The 18,415-nt window shown below is 41.5% G+C and overlaps 1 protein-coding gene across 2 annotated transcripts; it reads left to right on the top strand.

Moving 5' to 3' along the window:
- Positions 1–5,548: 5,548 nt before the first annotated feature.
- cdc16 (cell division cycle 16 homolog) lies at positions 5,549–15,853 on the top strand. 2 transcript variants are annotated; one of them, XM_083638720.1, is made up of 18 exons: positions 5,549–5,713; positions 5,902–5,956; positions 6,217–6,314; positions 6,497–6,535; positions 6,659–6,799; positions 7,383–7,542; positions 7,674–7,768; positions 8,775–8,908; positions 9,401–9,480; positions 9,662–9,711; positions 9,798–9,871; positions 9,972–10,097; positions 11,713–11,865; positions 12,091–12,154; positions 12,288–12,349; positions 13,566–13,701; positions 14,575–14,665; positions 15,079–15,853. In XM_083638720.1, the coding sequence occupies exons 1-18, from the start codon at positions 5,666–5,668 to the stop codon at positions 15,333–15,335; spliced, it is 1,863 nt and encodes a 620-aa protein (XP_083494846.1). In that variant the 5' UTR covers positions 5,549–5,665; the 3' UTR covers positions 15,336–15,853. The 2 variants fall into 2 exon arrangements, with proteins under 2 accessions (XP_083494846.1, XP_083494847.1); XM_083638721.1 differs by having other exon boundaries at positions 5,677–5,713; positions 7,388–7,542.
- Positions 15,854–18,415: the final 2,562 nt, after the last annotated feature.

The raw sequence follows: 18,415 nt of genomic DNA, 5'->3' as shown, positions 1-18,415 counted from the left end.
ATGTTCAAGTTTTTTATTTGTCCCATCTTATATATATATATATATATATATATATATATATATATATATATATATATAGGTAATTTTGATCCAATTTTAGTTTTTGTGCAGAGTCAGATAAAATAAAATTAAAAAACATTCAAAAGGCCTCGTCATCTAATAAAAAGCCGGGTGGCGGGAAGTGGGGGGGGGAGGGAGGAGTGTTAAGGTTAGGGTTGGGTGTGGGGTTGGAGGCTGACGGCAGCACTGCTTCAGGTATAACACAACTGACGCAAATTTAAAAAATTGTTGGATTACATCAGAACTTTAGTTAGGTAGTCAGTTAGTCTGATGTTTTCGGCCTTCTTTTTCTTTTATTGTGCGAGGAATCTGAATCTGAATCTGAGGTGGCAATTCCTTCAGATTTTTGACATCTGTATTTTTTGGGGTATTTTATCATTTAATTTCATCTAGTTATTTCATTTAATTTCATCGAGTTATCTTTGTATATAAAGAGTCAAATGTATATGTGTACGTACAGTATATGTGTATATGGGGCAGCTGTAGCTCAGGAGGTAGAGCGGGTCGTCCACTAATCGCTTTGGATAAAAGAGGTCGGTGGTTCGATTCCCGGCTCCTCCAGTCTGCATGTCGAAGTGTCCTTGGGCAAGACACTGAACCCCAAATTGCTGCCGTTGGTGTGCCAGCACCCTGCGTGGTAACCTGCCGCCATCGGTGTGTGAATGGGTGAATGTACCTACTGACTGTAAAGCGCTTTGGATAAAAGCGCTATATTAATGCAGGCCATTTACCATTTATCATTTAAGCATTGGCTCCATGACAAAGATTCTTTTTAATCCTTGAAATGAGATAGAAGAAGAAAGAAAGAGAGGGTGATAGGAGAGGCATCTAACTCCCTTTCCCTGTTTTATATCTGCCCAACTGTTCCATCAACACATCTGCTCTTATACAACTAAGTAACAAATTAGACTGAAAACATTTTACTGCCCATAATTCATTCATGAGGGCTCTTCCTGTGTGCAGTGAGATGTGACTGTGGTGGAATAATTAATTGGCTCGTGGGGACCATGGATCTATGTGGGGACACCCATGGGGAGATGTCAGACATGGAGAATCAACTCTTGCCAGGACAGCTTTACAACTCACACAGTCTCATACAACTGTATTATTCTGTCATAAATTATAGATCCGTAATTATTTGCTTGCAATGGACAAGTGCAACTAACCATCGAACATTGCTGCGTATGACCGATCTTGTTGCACAATAAACACTATAGGTTATTTAAAGACTACCATGGTGAACATTTTGTAACACAATTCATTCCTACATTATAATTTGATTTATTTTAAATTTTTATGAGCTTGTTTTGGCTGTTCATGCTGCCATGGGGTAATCTGAATTATAAACTGATCTCAATTGCTCTAGAAAACGTCATACCCAGTTCTCATCAGTAGAGGGGAGTGTTGTAATGAATATGTCCATTCATGAAGCTTGACATAGCCTAAATGTGATTCATTAAACAAACCTTGATGATTAGCTCCTTATGTTGCATTGTCTGAATAAAAGAGATATACTTTACACTACAATATAAATACAAGTGACCATCATTCCAATGCACATTATACAACAATTCTATGTGCAATATGTTTTAAACGTAAATGAAAGTTCAGTTCAGTTATTTATAGAAGAACTGGGAATTTTCATGCCCAGACATCAACTTAATATTGTGGAATTGATAACAGTAGATAAGCTGTGCGAGTCCGTAAATAGCTGTGTTTACATTATTTGTGTTGACTCAAGTTGCTCCAAGTAACTGTTACCAAGGCTATTATTGTCTGTATGAAGCAGTACAGTGCACGCCTTTGACTTCACTGTTTCAATCCGGTCTGTTTCTTTGTCCATGATTTTGAAGATTATTTCATGATCAATCTGTTCAACAGATTTATTTTTACTCTGGCATACTTTATAGAGACATTTCATAGGCTTCCTACCTATATTTAGCAGAGCTCTCAGCTATTCTCACAGGGGTCACAAAGTTTCAATCTGATCACTGTTCATAAAGTTCTTGTAGTACATAAGTGTGCTGTACATAGCTTGGGTTATGATGTGAATGTAACATGGGAGAGTATAATTTTTCTTCATTTTTCTTCCAGGAATGAATAATAATTTAACGTAGGATGAACACATTTTGAAAACTGTATTCCAGTCCATCTTCATCTTTGAACTGTGTGGTGCGGTGTATTCACGAGGCAGCTCATTTTACAGTCACTCTCCCCACAGGCCGGCGCAAATGATCTCTATGCCAATATGCCTCTCCCTGTGTGGAACTTGTTAAACAAGCACACCGTTTGAAACCAGTCATTCATCTCTGCTCTCTCCTGCTGCTGTCATGGCAACCTGTGTATGACTGGCAGAAAACAGACTGCAGTCTCAGAGCTCCAGTCAACCTGGATGGAAGAACAGACTCTTGGGCAGACGAAGAGTTGAGCTATAAGATGCCCAAAACTGATACTGAGAGGCCAGGCCAGCCACAAACAGTGAGGTATGTCAGAGAATTGAGTCCCATGGTCAGGCCAGCTATGCTGTTTACATTGGTTTATTACTGAACCTGCATCACTTGTGCAAAATGTGACTTTGTCTGTCTGTCTGTCTGTCTGTCTGTCTGTCTGTCTGTCTGTCTGTCTGTCTGTCTGTCTGTTTGCCTGCCTGTCTGTCTGTTTGCCTGCCTGCCTGCCTGCCTGCCTGTCTGTCTGTCTGCCTGTCTGCCTGCCTGTCTGTCTGTCTTTACAGGACCGTGATGCAGCACTCACCTTACCAACCCCTGCTTCCCACTGGGAACAAATACCTTCAGCAGAAATGGGACAAGGCTTCATATGATGTGCACAGGAGAAAGGTTAGGCATGATGTGTGACTAAATCTGTTGTCATTTACTGTACCAAATGATATTCCAATTATTAGGCCATACTCTCCTCAAGCCTTTGTTAGTTACAAATGCAGTTACGGTAGATGTTGGATTTAGTATCATCCCATCATTCAATGTCTTATGAAGAAGTGTGTCATTTTTATCCCAAGGTGAAATCAGCCAAACCAACATTAAACACAATTCCACCAAGGACCTATGGTCACCTGTCTGTCAAGCTGAAGAAGCAGAAGGTAGGCTACAGCATTTTCAGATAAGCTCACATCATTTCCACAGGGGGGCAGCAAACGTTTCAGAAACCGCCCATTGGAACCTCTAAGTAGACAATAATACCAAAATAAATTATGATGAGATTATATTTTGTTATCTTTTAGCGTAGTTGAATTTAGGTTGTTTGCATAGTGAAAATGTCTATGTTAAATGATAAACAGTGATAAAATGCAATAATAAAACAATGAAAAGGAGAAAATAAAGTACTAATTTCTTCCTGTGATCAGAACACTAAGGGACTTGTAAAAACTACAAGGTAGCAGTTGTGTGTAGACCTCAAACATGCTGATATGTCAGGGATTGTGTTGTTTCTGTTCCTAAACAACACATCTATCACATTAAGCTTGAAGAGCAGCGGATGCTGACAATCGAGAGGGAAAACGACTTGCTTCTGGAGAAAATATCATACATCATGCACACCACTGGACAAACTGACAATATGAATTGCTACGAAAGGAAAAGGTTAGTTGAGTTTTGGACTTTGCATTTGCACTGCAATGTAGGCACATTATATAAAGGCAACAAGTTGGAATACCCATTTCCAAAAGAAAAAAAGATGAATGCCGCACACACTTAAAAAAGTGTCGACGTTTCGTTCACAAGGATCTTTCTCATGACATACACAGAATGGCATGGTGTTTAACAACAGCCCATACATGTGCCTGTAAATGATAGTCCACAGCTGTGTTTGTAGGTGTGTCACATTATCACAAACAACCTCAACTGTCACAAAACACACCATCCTACATATTCCCCATTAAAGTTGGAATACCAAATAACAAGATAGCCCTTAAAACGCACTATTGGAATGAGCAGTCCATCTTCTCTGTTGACTGTAGCCTTGGCAGGGAGAGGCGACAGCTGGAGTTGCTCCGTATTACCGAGGAGAATCAGGTGATCCTGGTGCGTCTGAGCCAGTGCAGGCCTCACTACAATGTGAGGCGCTGGCATGAGGACTGGCTCAAGACTCTCAAGGTGATGGACCGCATTGGACATTACCCACGAGGAAGGTCAAGTGAGCATGTGAGTGTTTTGATTAGAGTAATGCATGAATTTATTTCTATATTGGAATCATCTCTCACTGCTACACAATGTCTACTATCAACTCAGCACCATAACAGCTACCATAGTGACTCTATAAATTGTAAGTGTCTTAATGATATTTGAGTTTACCATGATAGTGGTTACACCTTTCATCCAACAGGGACACAGAAAATGCAAGAAGAGGAGCAGTGATGGTGAGAGTGAAAAGACCAGCGCTGATGCAAAAGGACAATGCTCTGAAAGCGACATGTCCAATGGCAAAGCAGAGAGTGAGGAGAAGGGAAGAAACAAACAAACAAGAAGGAGGAAGCAGGGCCATGAGGAGACAGGAACAGACCAAGCTCCAAAACCAAGTGCACCTAAGACGCACCTGAAAAAGTGCTTCTGACCCAGTAACAAATTAACACCTTCATCCGCTTTGTTCTTTTAGCAAAGTCACATTTGGTTTCTGGACAATAGGAAGCCACTAGGCTCCAAGTTATTCATGTACAGTAGGCTATTGTTAATGTTTGTATCATATGCTGTTTCTCTTCCTGAGCTAGTTTACATTTGTTATTGTTTTATTTTTGTTTTTGTCTTTTAGCCAAGGTTTGCTCAAAAGTTTGGTTATTGTAAAAAAAAAAAAAAAAACTACTCTAAGCCATGGACAAAGATGACCGTAGCTCCAATAGGAATTGCACCAATTTGCTGTGTAGGCTATGGATTTAATATTCGCCTATTTAACTTCCCACCCAATTCACACATTTTGTGCCTAAAAGGCAGTAAGTAACACAGGTGCAAGCAGAACACTAATGAGGCTTTCTGACTTCTAATCCATTTGGTGTTCCAGTGCTGGGCCCCTAATTAATGTCTTGCTTGCACCTGTTACTTCCTGCCTTTTAGACACAAAAATGGGTGAATTTGGTGGGAAGTGAAATAGGCTAATTAATCATAGAAGAAACCTCACCATGGATCAATTTGTCATTACAGAGAACAGCAAGAGATACTTTGTACTGGGTGTGCACTGAGATGATGTGACATTCATAGAGAAAGTATAGGATGCTTTTGTAATATATGGTACTTGTGTTAATAATGAAATAAATAATACATATTAAAAATAGTTATTAAATTAAAATGTGTTGTTTATTTTCATTTAATTACTCACGTGTGTCACTGTGTGTGTGTGTGTGTGTGAGGGGGGGGGGGCGGCATAGAGCAGTGGAACTGTCCATCCAGTTTCGACTTTCGAGCAGCGGAACTATCCATCCAGTTAGAGTTTCCCTACGGCGCAATTTAGCAGAACACTCGTTGCAGAAAGAAGCCGCGGATTTGATTTTTACGGAGCTAGCTAGTTAGCCAACACGAATGAGCACAGTTTCGGGACACTAATTCGTTCTGTGTGTAAGAATGACACACTTTTGATAGTCAAAGCGACATTTCTAAAAATCAAAATGAACCTCGATAGACTTCGAAAGCGAGTACGGCACTACATTGATCAAGTAAGAATAATGATTTGCTTCCGAGTTTCTGTGTAACGTTAGCTAGCTGGTTAGCAAGCCTGGTATGAACGGTAACTAAACATCCTAGTTTGCCTGCCGAGTCAGGTTATCACTCGTCCAGGAAACCAGCCAAATCTTAAATGATGCATTGAGTGACTGTCTTCCTGTCTGTGTTTGTGTGTTTACAGCAACAGTATCAAAGTGCTCTGTTTTGGGCCGACAAGATAGCATCCCTTTCCCACGGTGAGTGAGTGAGCGAGCAGTGCTGTTTTGTGACGCTAGCCATTGTGGTAGCTTACTTACCAATCTGCTGGTAGATGGTCTTGGTGTGGTTTGAAGCAAGCATCCTTCTTTGGTCACTGTCGTATTTGTCACTGCATAGCTGAATTAAAGAATGTATTATTGGTGATGGTTGGCATGTACAACACAGTTATTGACAGCAGCAGCAGATTTGTAGCGCAGCAAGACTGTCAGTGCTGACGCCTACCGTCTGTTATGTACAGAGGATCCACAGGACATCTACTGGCTAGCTCAGTGCCTTTACCTGACCTCTCAGTACCACAGAGCCTCCCATGCCCTCCGCTCACGCAAACTCGACAAGGTAAGTCCAGGCTAACGTACTTGTTGTTCAAAGGCCTGTGCTTGCATGAAGGGATCATGTTTGAGTGGAGAGGATGCTTGGATTTGAAATAATTACTTTGTTGATGAGCAACTTTACAAATAACTGCTTTTATGACCTGTTACGTTTAAGAGTCTGCAGTAACACTCTGTCTCCTCACACAGTTGTATGGAGCTTGTCAATATCTTGCTGCTAGGTGCCATGTAAGTCATTTAAATCCACAATTACATCATACTCAAATCTCTCTCTATTAACCTTTTTTAGCTATATATGAATTAGGCTGTCATGCTTGAGATGTATTCATTACTGACTGGCCTTTTTCCTAGTATGCTGCCAAAGAGTTCCAGCAAGCCTTGGATATCCTGGACATGCAGGAGCCAGCCAGTAAGAAGCTGCTGGACAGGGGTGGGAAGGAGGACAACGGGATACCAGAATCAACCAAGGATTGGGACATGTCCCCTGCCTCTGTAAGCCCTGACTGCCTCTGAAGCACTGGCATACATTGCATGCATGATTTGATATCTTAATTAGCTTAATATACTCTTTTCTGATTTTATCACAGCCAGTCAATGATGTGGTGCAGTCCAATGTATCATAATCTGTGCAAATCAATCTACCCACACCCTCACTCATCTTTATCAATTTATTCTTCTTATTTATAGTGTTATTGTCCCAACATACACTTCGGCACATTCTCAGATTATTTTGTTTTTAACACATTTTTGTGTCATCGTCCCCCCCACCATCTGAGAATGCACAGTACAGTATTTGTGGAGTGTAGACTATCAGTCTGTTGTTGGATTAATTACCATTATGTTGTTTGTGCGTGTGGCACAATTGCAGTGTTTCTTTTCAAGGTTTTCATATTACGTAACATGAATAAAGTGGTGGGGGGGAAAACTGGCTGCATGATAGGAAGTCTCTTATGTCAACATGGGTTGGCATAAAAAGGTAATATAATGGGGCCTGTTTTGGATATTTACCAGGGGTTCTGCCTCCCCTCCTTTCCTGTCTTTCACTTCTCCATTCCCTCACTCTGATCTATCTCAGATCAGCAGCTCAATCTGCCTGCTGCGGGGAAAGATCTATGATGCCATGGATAACCGGCCGCTGGCCACCTCCAGCTACAAAGAGGCCTTGAAACTGGATGTGTACTGCTTTGAAGCCTTTGACCTTTTAACGTCTCACCACATGTTGACTGCACAGGAAGGTGAGGCTGATCTGTGGCAATGATGTGTGCGGAACTTTCAGTGTTAGGCACAGATTTATGCTTTTTGTTATTTAATTAACTGTTGTATTATAATGCCAATATGTTTCTGATTGTTGTTCATGCCCTGATAGAAAAAGACTTCCTGGACTCCCTTCCTCTTGGGCAACAGTGCACTGAGGAAGAGCAGGAGCTGCTACATTTCCTCTTTGAGAATAAGTTAAAGAAGGTACGGGGACTCTGTGTTTAGTTGGCAAATGGGTATCACAAACACTTATTTATTGTTGTTAATAGAAAAATAAAGTTTGTCTCCCGCAAAAAAAAACCTTTGTGGAGAGTGGAAGAGAGCAAACCTTAAAAAATCCCACAGCAACACTGGTCTTTGTAGTAGAATTTTTTTTAAAAGCCTTTATTTTAAACATGGCTATAGATTAAAAAACACCAACATGTTTCTGCTCACACAGGAGCCTTCATCAGGGAGTAAGAGGACATGTGAATCTAAGACAGCCCTTATGTAGACAATCAGCAAGATTACATCATTGGATGGCCATCCAATCAGAATTCCACAATTATGCAAATAGGGAAAGAGAAAATAGTCATCTTGGTGCTTAAAGGTACAACAACCCAATACAGGTCAAGAACCATATAGAAAAGATCACATGAAAGTTTAAATAGGAATTTGCAACAACATTTACAGCTGGCATCGACTTATACCAGAAATAACCAAAGCATCAGCACATGTGACAATATTTATCACTGAAACAGATGTTTAACACCAGAATTAGCCAAAGCGTCAGCATAGAAACTTATTTATTGTTATTATTTTTCTAACTTTCTTAAAAACACAGTACTGTATTAGTTTAAGGAACAGATCAACATTATTGTCCAAGATGGCCCATTTCCAAATATTCAGCAGTGTTTTTTATTGAGCTAAAAGAGAGCCAACAACCATGGCAACATATGGTAACCATGACAACATATGCCGGTGCTCTCCAGTGTTGCCGCTGAGCTTCAGGGTTCATTTGTTTACAGTTAGTGTTAATTTAAATGCTAATGGGAATTCTGTCCTGTTTTTGTTCTAATCCCTCTTCATCTGCCCTTTTCATGACCTTGTTTTATGACCTGTCACTCCTACTCACTTTTACCTTTTCTACCCCAACCCCCCATCCTCACCCATGCCCTCCCCCCCTTCCCACACACACACACACACACACCCACGCCTCTCCTCCCCCCAGTATAACAAGCCCAGTGACTTGGTGGTGCCAGAGATGGTCAATGGTCTTCAAGACAACTTGGATGTAGTGGTGTCTCTCGCTGAGAGACATTATTACAACTGTGACTTCAAGATGTGCTACAAACTCACATCAATGTAGGTGTTTTCAGTTTTTCCCCATAGTTTTAGTTGGTCTGCAGCATTGGGTGCATTACTCCAAAAATATGCAACCAGGGTTTAAAGGCTTTTCGAGTGTGGTGGTATACATGGCATCATACAACAAATCTTAAAAGATTAATTATTTTCAACCTGGCTGGGACTTATTTACCAGTTGTTGTCATGACAATTCTCTTCAAAATTGCATCACTTCACTGTGGAGCTTTACATTGAACACAAGGTCATGATGATTTGATCTATAAACCAGATGCTTGTGTATTTGTCACAACTAATTGAACCCCTCTAAAGCTGCTCAGTATGCCCAATCAACATACTCATCAGTGGTATATCTGGCTTTTATTTGCTCCTTTGACTTGAACATGCAACACATTGTGATGAGAATTAATCTGTGTAATAATCCACGAAAAGGTCATTGCATTCCATCCATCCACCCACGAAGCTCTTAATTGTTGGCTTTTGTCTTTGTTTCAGGGTGATGGTGAAAGACCCGTTCCATGCCAACTGTTTACCTGTACACATAGGAACCCTGGTGGAGCTCAGTAAAGCAAATGGTACAAAAAAAATACACTAACAGATGAGTCACGTACTAAGCATGTGAAGCCTTTTGATTGTTGCCTATGCCTCAACAACACTAATACTGAGATCTAAATGACAGTACTCTGCAAACATGTGTACGTTTTATTTGTTTAATTTGCTCTGTTGTTTTAAGCCTTTTTTTTTTTTCATTCACAGAGCTGTTTTACCTCGCACACAGGCTTGTAGACTTGTACCCCAACAACCCAGTAAGTGTTCCCACTTCCCACTATATCACCTTTCCATGTGTTGTCCAATTTCACTATTTGTTAACCAAGTAAAAACGTTTGACCAGGTATCATGGTTTGCTGTTGGATGCTACTATCTCATGGTTGGCCATAAGAATGAACATGCACGGCGATACCTAAGGTATGTATTTACATACATCCTGTTTCAGACCACCTTCCAGTTTATATACAGGTTCAACCATAATTATTACCACATATTGAGAATCACATATCTCCTACAGTAAAGCCACCACTCTGGAAAGGACATATGGTCCCGCATGGATTGCCTATGGCCATTCGTTCGCAGTAGAGAGTGAGCATGACCAAGCCATGGCTGCCTACTTCACCGCTGCCCAACTGATGAAAGGGTAGGTACATTATTTACACTTAACGTCATGCTCAACTTAATATATTCCTATCAATAGGGGTGGGAATCGTGGAGTAACTCACGATACGGTCACGATACTTGGCCCTCGATAACGATATTATCACGATACAGCGATTCTGCGATAATCGATATATTGGAAGTCATTTAACCTACGATACATCACGATATCTGTGTAACTGAAGAGAAAGTGTTTTTGGGGTCGTGGCTGAGAACCCCTAACCTAGAGTAGTGGTTCTCAAACTTTTTCACTTCAATAACCCTTAAACTGACACAAATTAGACTGGGGCTACCCAGTTGATCTCAGGTCATCAATAAGTAGCTCGCCAAAGAAATACAAATATTTTTAATGCATAAACTAAATCTACTTAACATTAATACAATATAACATTATTCAATCATGTTAAAAAAATTATATAATACTGTTAAAATGTACTTCGGGGGGACAAGGGCAAAAGAAGTAGGTCGTGACTAGTTTTATTTTTTGTAAGTAGCTCTCATCCTTATTTTTTGTAAGTAGCTGTCATCCTAAAAAAAAGTTTGGGCACCCCTGAATTAGACCATGGACCCCCATTTGATCAGATTTTGTCCCAGGGTACCCCATCTGATAAAAAAAAAGTTTCCTTTTAGATGTTTTATTACAGAAAGTGGATGAAACCCATGACCAAAATACCCATGACCAAATACTTCTGTCATGGTGTTATTTATGGATGATAATATAGTGAAAATAAACTATTCCCTTTTTTGCTGGGGACCCCCTGGAAGCACCTCACGGACTCCTAGGGGCCCCCGGACCACACTTTGAGAACCACTGCCTTAGAGAAGCATCGATAGATCAAGACGCTTTTATAACTAGAAGAGCATGAACTGAGAGAGCATGTACATGTGGGGTGGCGGGCATGGTGTCTGGAGAATAACATGTTCTCCAGACCGAGGTTCTCATCTTGTCAGAGGTGCACAGGAGAAACACGATCTGGGGAGACACACAGGGCAAAGCATCAGAGACGAGGAGATACTAGGACAATTGCCAAGCTTACAAGTCTGTAGTCTGGTCCAATCTGTCAAGTCCTTCCACTGCAGGTCTGTTCTGGTGGCATCCAAATTAATCTGCAAACCAAGAAATGGGCGCTGTCCCTGGTGCTGAACCTCAGTGGAGAACCGCCAGCCTGGGGATCCACAATAGTGCAAGCTTTTCTTTAGAAGCCTAAGTTATAATTGTTTTTCTAATAGAAGTATAAATTATTTGTTGATCATTCAACAACAGATAATGTTTAAATGTGTCATATTACTGTTAAATTGTTGCACTGGGCTGTACTCATGTTTTACTCATATTTGATAAACACTATTATGCAAGTTTTTAGTATTTATTTGAATCCTTTATGAATGTCCTTTATGAAACCACTACTCATTATTTAAACCCTCGGCAGTCCTTAATCTGAACTTTCAACAAATTACAGTCTATAAGAAAGTAATTTGTTTCCATCGGGGTGAAGGAAAGATGGAAATGACGATGCAGTGACAGCAATTAACTTTATTCAGATGGTGGCCCTATTTGATTTGATGTCACTGATGTCGCTCACCTGTGCTCCCTCACCCAGGTGTCACTTACCCATGCTCTACATCGGCCTCGAGTACGGTCTGACCAACAACTCCAAGCTAGCAGAACGCTTCTTCAGCCAGGCTCTGAGTATTGCTCCTGAGGACCCATTTGTCATGCATGAAGTGGCTGTGGTTGCCTTTCAAAATGGAGAGTGAGTCACACACACACACACACACACACACACACACACACACACACACACACACACACACACACACACTCTGACTTGAGTGAGGAAAACATGCAAGTACACATATTTAATTAATGCAATACACAGGAGCCTGCATGCAAATTATGCACTCCCTGTATCTGGTTTATTAGGTAAACAATTCTTCAGATGTTGCATTATCAATGTTTTTCACATCTACTATTTCAGCTGGAAGATGGCAGAGAAGTTGTTTCTTGATGCAATGGAGAAGATCAAAGCAATAGGGAATGAGGTATCTGCTTATTTTATTCACTGATTTGGAAAAATATTGATATTGGTGTAAATGACACCTGACACCTTCAGAATATGACCACACTTCTAAAAGATTTGCTTAATGTAGGTCTTCTTGCTAATTTTTTTTTCAGGTGACGGTGGACAAATGGGAGCCTTTGTTGAACAACTTGGGTCATGTCTGTAGAAAACTCAAGTAAGTGTCCATCCCATTTGGCTTTACCATTGGCTATTTGTGTAAAATGTCCTGAATGGGCCCAATTGAATTATGGCTTGCACATGCAGCTCTGCCTTTCTTCTAAATGAAGGTGTGGCTTTCATGTTCCTCTTCTAAGGCCAGAGTTAACAGGTAGAGCTTCTCTTTGAGGTAACAGATTTAGTACTACTAAAGGACAGGGGACTTGTTATCCTGAGTGGATTGTGTAGACAAGATGGCTTAGAGTGCACTCTCCTATATTTTGTTCACCCCCCACACCTTTTTCTTTGACCTGCCTGCGGCACAGAGTACTATTTTCAGAGATGTGCACACGTTTTCTGTTCCAGTCATTCTGCCTAAGTAGGGCCCTCATTGACAATTCATGCAAAGCTCCTTTAATGAATGATGCATCACCTCCACTCAGCAGATAGAAGAGGGGCTTGCACAATGTTTGCAGCACAAGTGGCTGTTTTGAGGTCTGGGTCGTTTTTATGTAAAGGAGATCATCATATCTTCCACACAAGGTGATTGCCTCATCTGGTTTGTTGGGTTTGATGAAAGTGTCACTGGCCTTTTTCAGATGCTGTCCTTCCTTTGTTTGCTGCCCTCCTTTCTCTGAGTTTTAGCACTGACCTCAGCCCCTTCTTATCGCTGCATGCTGCCTCTCTCATTTAGTGTCTTTCTGTTTTCTGTTCTCATTGTTGCCCCTGACTCTGTCAATGTTATTCCTGGCACCTGTTGCACGCTAAGTTGTCCCAGTGGAGTTTGCCTCAGCCCACCCAAGGTTTCTTCCAAGTTTTCCTACTAAGCTTTTTCTTGGGAGTCTTTCCTTGTGTGCATTTAGGTCTAAGGTTGGGGTGCCAGGTAGGTTAGGAGGTAGAATAGGTACATTGTTTGTCTTGCTCAAATCTGCTCTTGCCCACCCCGTGTTTTTCACTATGCTTGTCCTATATGATTTTGTTGGCCATTGCTTGTGTTTAGTTGGATCTAGCTAGCTAGACACATTCTCTGTAAAGTCCTCTCAGACATGCTTATGACAAATCAACAGACTTGACTTGCAAACAAATGCAATACAGCTAGATTTTTCTTTGTTTAAGGGCCCTCAAATGTGTTGGGTTCATTATATGAGATGTACTCGAACATCTCTGGAAGATATTTCACTAATTGGTAGTCATGTACAGTATTTGATTGTGTGTTGTGGTGTTTCTTCTTGCAGAAAGTATGAACAGGCTCTGGAGTACCATCGCCAGGCTCTGGTGTTAATACCTCAGCATGCGTCCACCTACTCTGCCATAGGATACGTACACAGCCTCATGGGCGACTTTGAGAGTGCTATCGACTACTTTCATACGGTACCATTCCTTTCCTCCTCAGTCTGTTTGTTTGTTTGGTTGTTTGTTTGGTTTTTGCTTTTAACAATCCTAGATGGTGAGACTGTGGGAAGTGCTAAAGAAGCAAGAGGAGGGTTCAGCCTCTCCTTAGAATCCAAGCAACGTGTTAGAATCCAAGCAACATGTTAGAATCCAAGCAACATGTTAGAATCCAAGCAACATGTTAGAATCTAAGCAACATGTTAGAATCTAAGCAACATGTTAGGGGCGACGGGTGACTCGCCCGACTGGTTTCCTATAAACCCCTTGCGTGAGATCTCAAGTACACATGATGCACCTAAGCACCTTACATGGCTGGTAGCACCACTGTAATGTTGAATGTTCATTATGTTGTATGTTTGTTTTTGTTTGTTTTCTTTTCTTTTCTTGTGTCTGTTTTGTTTTGTTTGTGTTCTATAGAAAAATGAAAATAAAATATTGGGGGGGAAAAAATCCAAGCAACATGCTGAATAAACACGAGTATTCTTAATGTAGACCAGTGCCAGAAAACAACAACACCCGCCTTTCAGAAGACTTATGCAATGGAAACAAAGCACAGAAAGAAAAAGATATTGCATAGTAAAAATAAAAATAAACAGTTTGTGACATTGTCCACAATATATTGCATGACTTTTATTTTGGTGGTTTGGGTTCCCAGTGGGCTCCCATAAAGTTCAAGAAACATTTTCTGTGAGCTGCTCTATACTGTTACTGTGGTGTCAATCAATCATTTGGACTGCAACCACTTTGGAGCATCATCTGTGTAGTAGCATGCATTTGTTTAGGTCAAGGTACACAAATATTCTTCTTTTTATAACATTTTTTAAACGGATTTGCTTCCATTGTCTCTGGCAGGCACTTGGACTGAAAAGGGACGACACATTTTCTGTGACGATGCTTGGACACTGTATTGAGATGTACATTGGCGACACAGATGCCTATATAGGTATGGGAATCGCTACTGCTGTACTCCACCGTCTCAGAGCAATAAGCTTGCTTTCATCTTTGAAATATTATTGTGAATGAGTGTTTTTACGGTATGTTTTCGCCCCGATTTGTCCGTTTGCTCACAGGATATCTCAAAAAGTTATGAACAGATTTGCACAGAACTTTGTAGAAAAGCCAACTTAGAACTGATTAACTTTCCACACCCACTGGCCAAAAGGGGGCGTGGCCAATCACTAAAAGGCGCCTAACTTACAAACGGCTACACGTAACACCAGGGAACTTTGTAGAAAGGTTGGCGGTAGGAGGTTGGAGTTATGCACTCTACAGAGTGCCCTGCCCTCTAGTTCAAACTGTTATCACTCAACCTTCTTAGAATTGTAGTGTAACGTGGTGTCATTTGTTCCCACCCAGGCACAGACATCAAGGACAAGGTGCGAGGGAACTTGAACACCCCAGCGTTGATGAAGATGCTGAACCCGTCATCAGAAGCCAGTGACCCCCGAGCCACGCCCTTATTGGATGACAGCAACATCATGTCCTTGGACACCCCGCTGTCAAATCAGGAGAAGACGTTGGAGATGCCCCTGCGGCGCTCTCTAACCCTGGAGTGCGACATGTATGAAAGCGACATGATGCTAGAGACCTCCATGTCAGACACCAGCACGTGATCCCACCCTGTCAGGAGGTGGAGCTGTCATAGCGACAGGGTGTCACAGACACACATACCCAAGTCCAAGGACCAGTTCCAAACCAAAATGTTGGCACCTATCCTCTACTGGAGGTTACTTGTGGAGTCCCCCTTGTGCATCTGATATTATTGTGTTGCTGTAAGTGACATAATGTAGAAAGTGCCATTGTGAACATGATGAACTAAAGTGTAAAATTATGGGTAAATATGTATACAGCACCTGCTGTACATGTGATCTATTGTGCAACAATGCACTTTAAAGGGGGAGTTAACATGTGCCTTGGATAAGGGGTTGAGGGCTTGGTTTAGTTAGTATTGGACCTGGGGTTAAGCCTGAAGACAGTGGGGCGGTGTGATCCTCTGACACTTGACTGAACAGGGCAAATGCAGCAGCACTCCTTAAATCACAACAGACTTTAGTCACCTATTACTGCCCATGGCAGGAGGACCCTCCGTATCATTTACCTGTGGATTTTTACTTTGAATAAACAGAGTCGGCTGAATACAAGCGCTTTCAGTGAACACCCTTATTGGTAATTCCTACAATAAACTGCATTTATCTTTTTAGGATTTGCTATCTTTTGTTTTTTTTGTGTGTGGGAGCGAGAGTGAGGTGGTTAATTTGGTTACTGCACCCAGTAGTCCCACTCTTGCAACAGGCTGACTTATGGCAGCATCAGATTAGTAGTATGCAAATGTCAATCAACTAATTCAAAAGAAAATCTAAATCAGCAAAATACATTTGAACAATTGTAGTGACCCTTTGACATTCATCTCATAATACATCCCAAGGTACACAAGGCACATACTAAATGTCATCCTCGAATTTGAATTTAACAGTCACATGATGCATCCGTCCCTTATATGCAATAGATACTATTGGACACTATATTGTAGTACACCTCCCAAGTGTAAAGATGTATCCCTAAACTCCCAGTACCTACTTTTCCAAGGAATGTAATATAATGTCCCACGTCCTCTACTTTCATATTGACACAACTCAAGTGCGTGTGTGTGTGTGTGACTGCTGAGTGTTGCCTCTCTGGAGCTGCTCAGACAAACGTACTGAGTGCTCTATTGTCTGACTGTTTGAAGAGCACACCCTTTGGAAATGTCATGTCAGGGAGGGGGAGCGCTGTCTCCATGTCTCCTCTCAGCCACATGCCCCATATTGATCTCAGTTTGCCTGACCCTCACTTCTGTCAAGCCACCGTGGTCGCTCCATCCCTGGTCCTAATGGAGATGGGCTGTACTCCGTCTAAAAAGTCGGTGTCACTGGTCACTTGCACCCAGGACAGGGTGTACCGAGACCTGGAGACCTGCTCTACGTTTGTTCCCAGCCTGGAGAGTGCCGTGTCGACTCCGGAGAGACCCTCGCCTCGGCTCTGTGTGGAGACCCCCAGTGGCAAGCAGACTTTCCTCAACGGTGAGTGAACTGTTCGCCCTGCGTCTAATATGTTTGCCACCTTATGTTAAAGGAACACTGTCGATTTTCAACCAGCTTTGTCTTCAAAATCAGTAACATCAGACCAGTGATGACGTCACAGTGGACCGGTGATGACATCACTGGTCCACAACCTAACTCAAATGATCAACTCTGAATAACTGTCAAACTAGATGAATGACTGCAAAACTGTTTACAGTTTTCTGGTATAGGCTACTAGTGATTTTTGTAATAATACAAAGCTGGTTGAAAATCGGCAGTCTTCCTTTAACTCCCAAGGCTGCTTATGTCGACTGTGGACAGTTACTGATAACTGAAGATATTTAGTCTAATAAATTATGAGACATCATCAAACTAAGACATGTGCAGGGAATGGCCTTGAAATGCTGCTTCTTCTTCTTTCTTTCTTTTTTTTACTTTAAAATAGATTGCACTTTATTCCAAACTGCACAATGCAATTCAGACAAGCAACCATCTTCACTTACAACTGTCGCCCATGTTTACAATTCAAAAGATATATTTCCGTATCATTTTTCATTGGTTTTCCATGTGTTTTCCAGTTCCCTGTCGAGACATCCACCGGCAGTCAGTGAGCCAGCCCTCCTGCCCGGACGCATGGAGCACTTTGAGCTGCACCACTACAAGCAGCCCGGCCTGCCTGTCTCGGGCTGCTGCGAAGCCCGGCTGCTCGGACTCGGACCCAGCCAGCGGTGCTGAAGACTGCAGGACTCCTCAGCTCAGCTGAATCCAGCCTGCAGCCAGAGGTGACAGACCCGCCGTGCTTGCATCATTATGCGCTGTTTTCCCCCAGTGTGCAAGTAGGCTACAGTAGGCTATAGGCCAACAACTTGGATTTATCTGGGATTTTCTGGTTCAGGTTGTTTTTGTGGACACTGGCATTGAGAAATAGACTACTATTCTTATTCGTTTCTTTTTTTAAATGGACAATTAGGACATAATACTGGGTGGGTGGGTAAGCCATCTAAAGTCAGATTACCCACTTTTTTAATCTGACATATTTTTATGGGTGCAAGCTACATTTTACTGAGCAAGTTGGGGTATATAAGGATATGGTACTTTAAGAAAAATAAATGATTCATGCATTTCTGAATTGTTTAATAAATGTGTTGGTAATTGTTAGAGGAAAATATTAACCTGGTAAAATGTGTAAAGCCTGACAAAACTCCTGTGATTGAGTGTTCAGTCATGTTAGCCATTCCTACTGAATGTCAGAATTTGCTTCATGCCAAATCCATTAGGCTGATCTAGCACTTCACGTGTTGTGTAAAATGTAAATCTTCGCATGAGTCCAACTTGTGCAACAGTGTGTACTTTGTCAATTAAAGATTTGACACCAGAATGCAATCTTGAATGTTTTAATGCCAAATCTGTATAATTATGCCTATCTATATAGTCGCCTAAATTGTGAGTGTCCCAGAAGGCATGAACGGAGCCAGGTTAGTCTGACGATCAGCCCACTATAGCCTACTATTAAGCATGCGACTATAAGCCTATTACAAAGCCGTCTTTAGCTAAAAGCTCTCTATACTCGCGATATTTCATAGGCAAACTCTCGCGAGTACACATTGACTCAGGCTAGAGGGAGATGGATAGAA

The sequence above is a fragment of the Poromitra crassiceps genome (assembly GCF_964638095.1).
Source record: "Poromitra crassiceps genome assembly, chromosome: 6".
NCBI classification, from domain to species: Eukaryota; Metazoa; Chordata; class Actinopteri; order Beryciformes; family Melamphaidae; genus Poromitra; species Poromitra crassiceps.
Note: the sequence above shows the minus strand (reverse complement) of the source record. Positions and strands in the feature narration are given on the sequence as shown.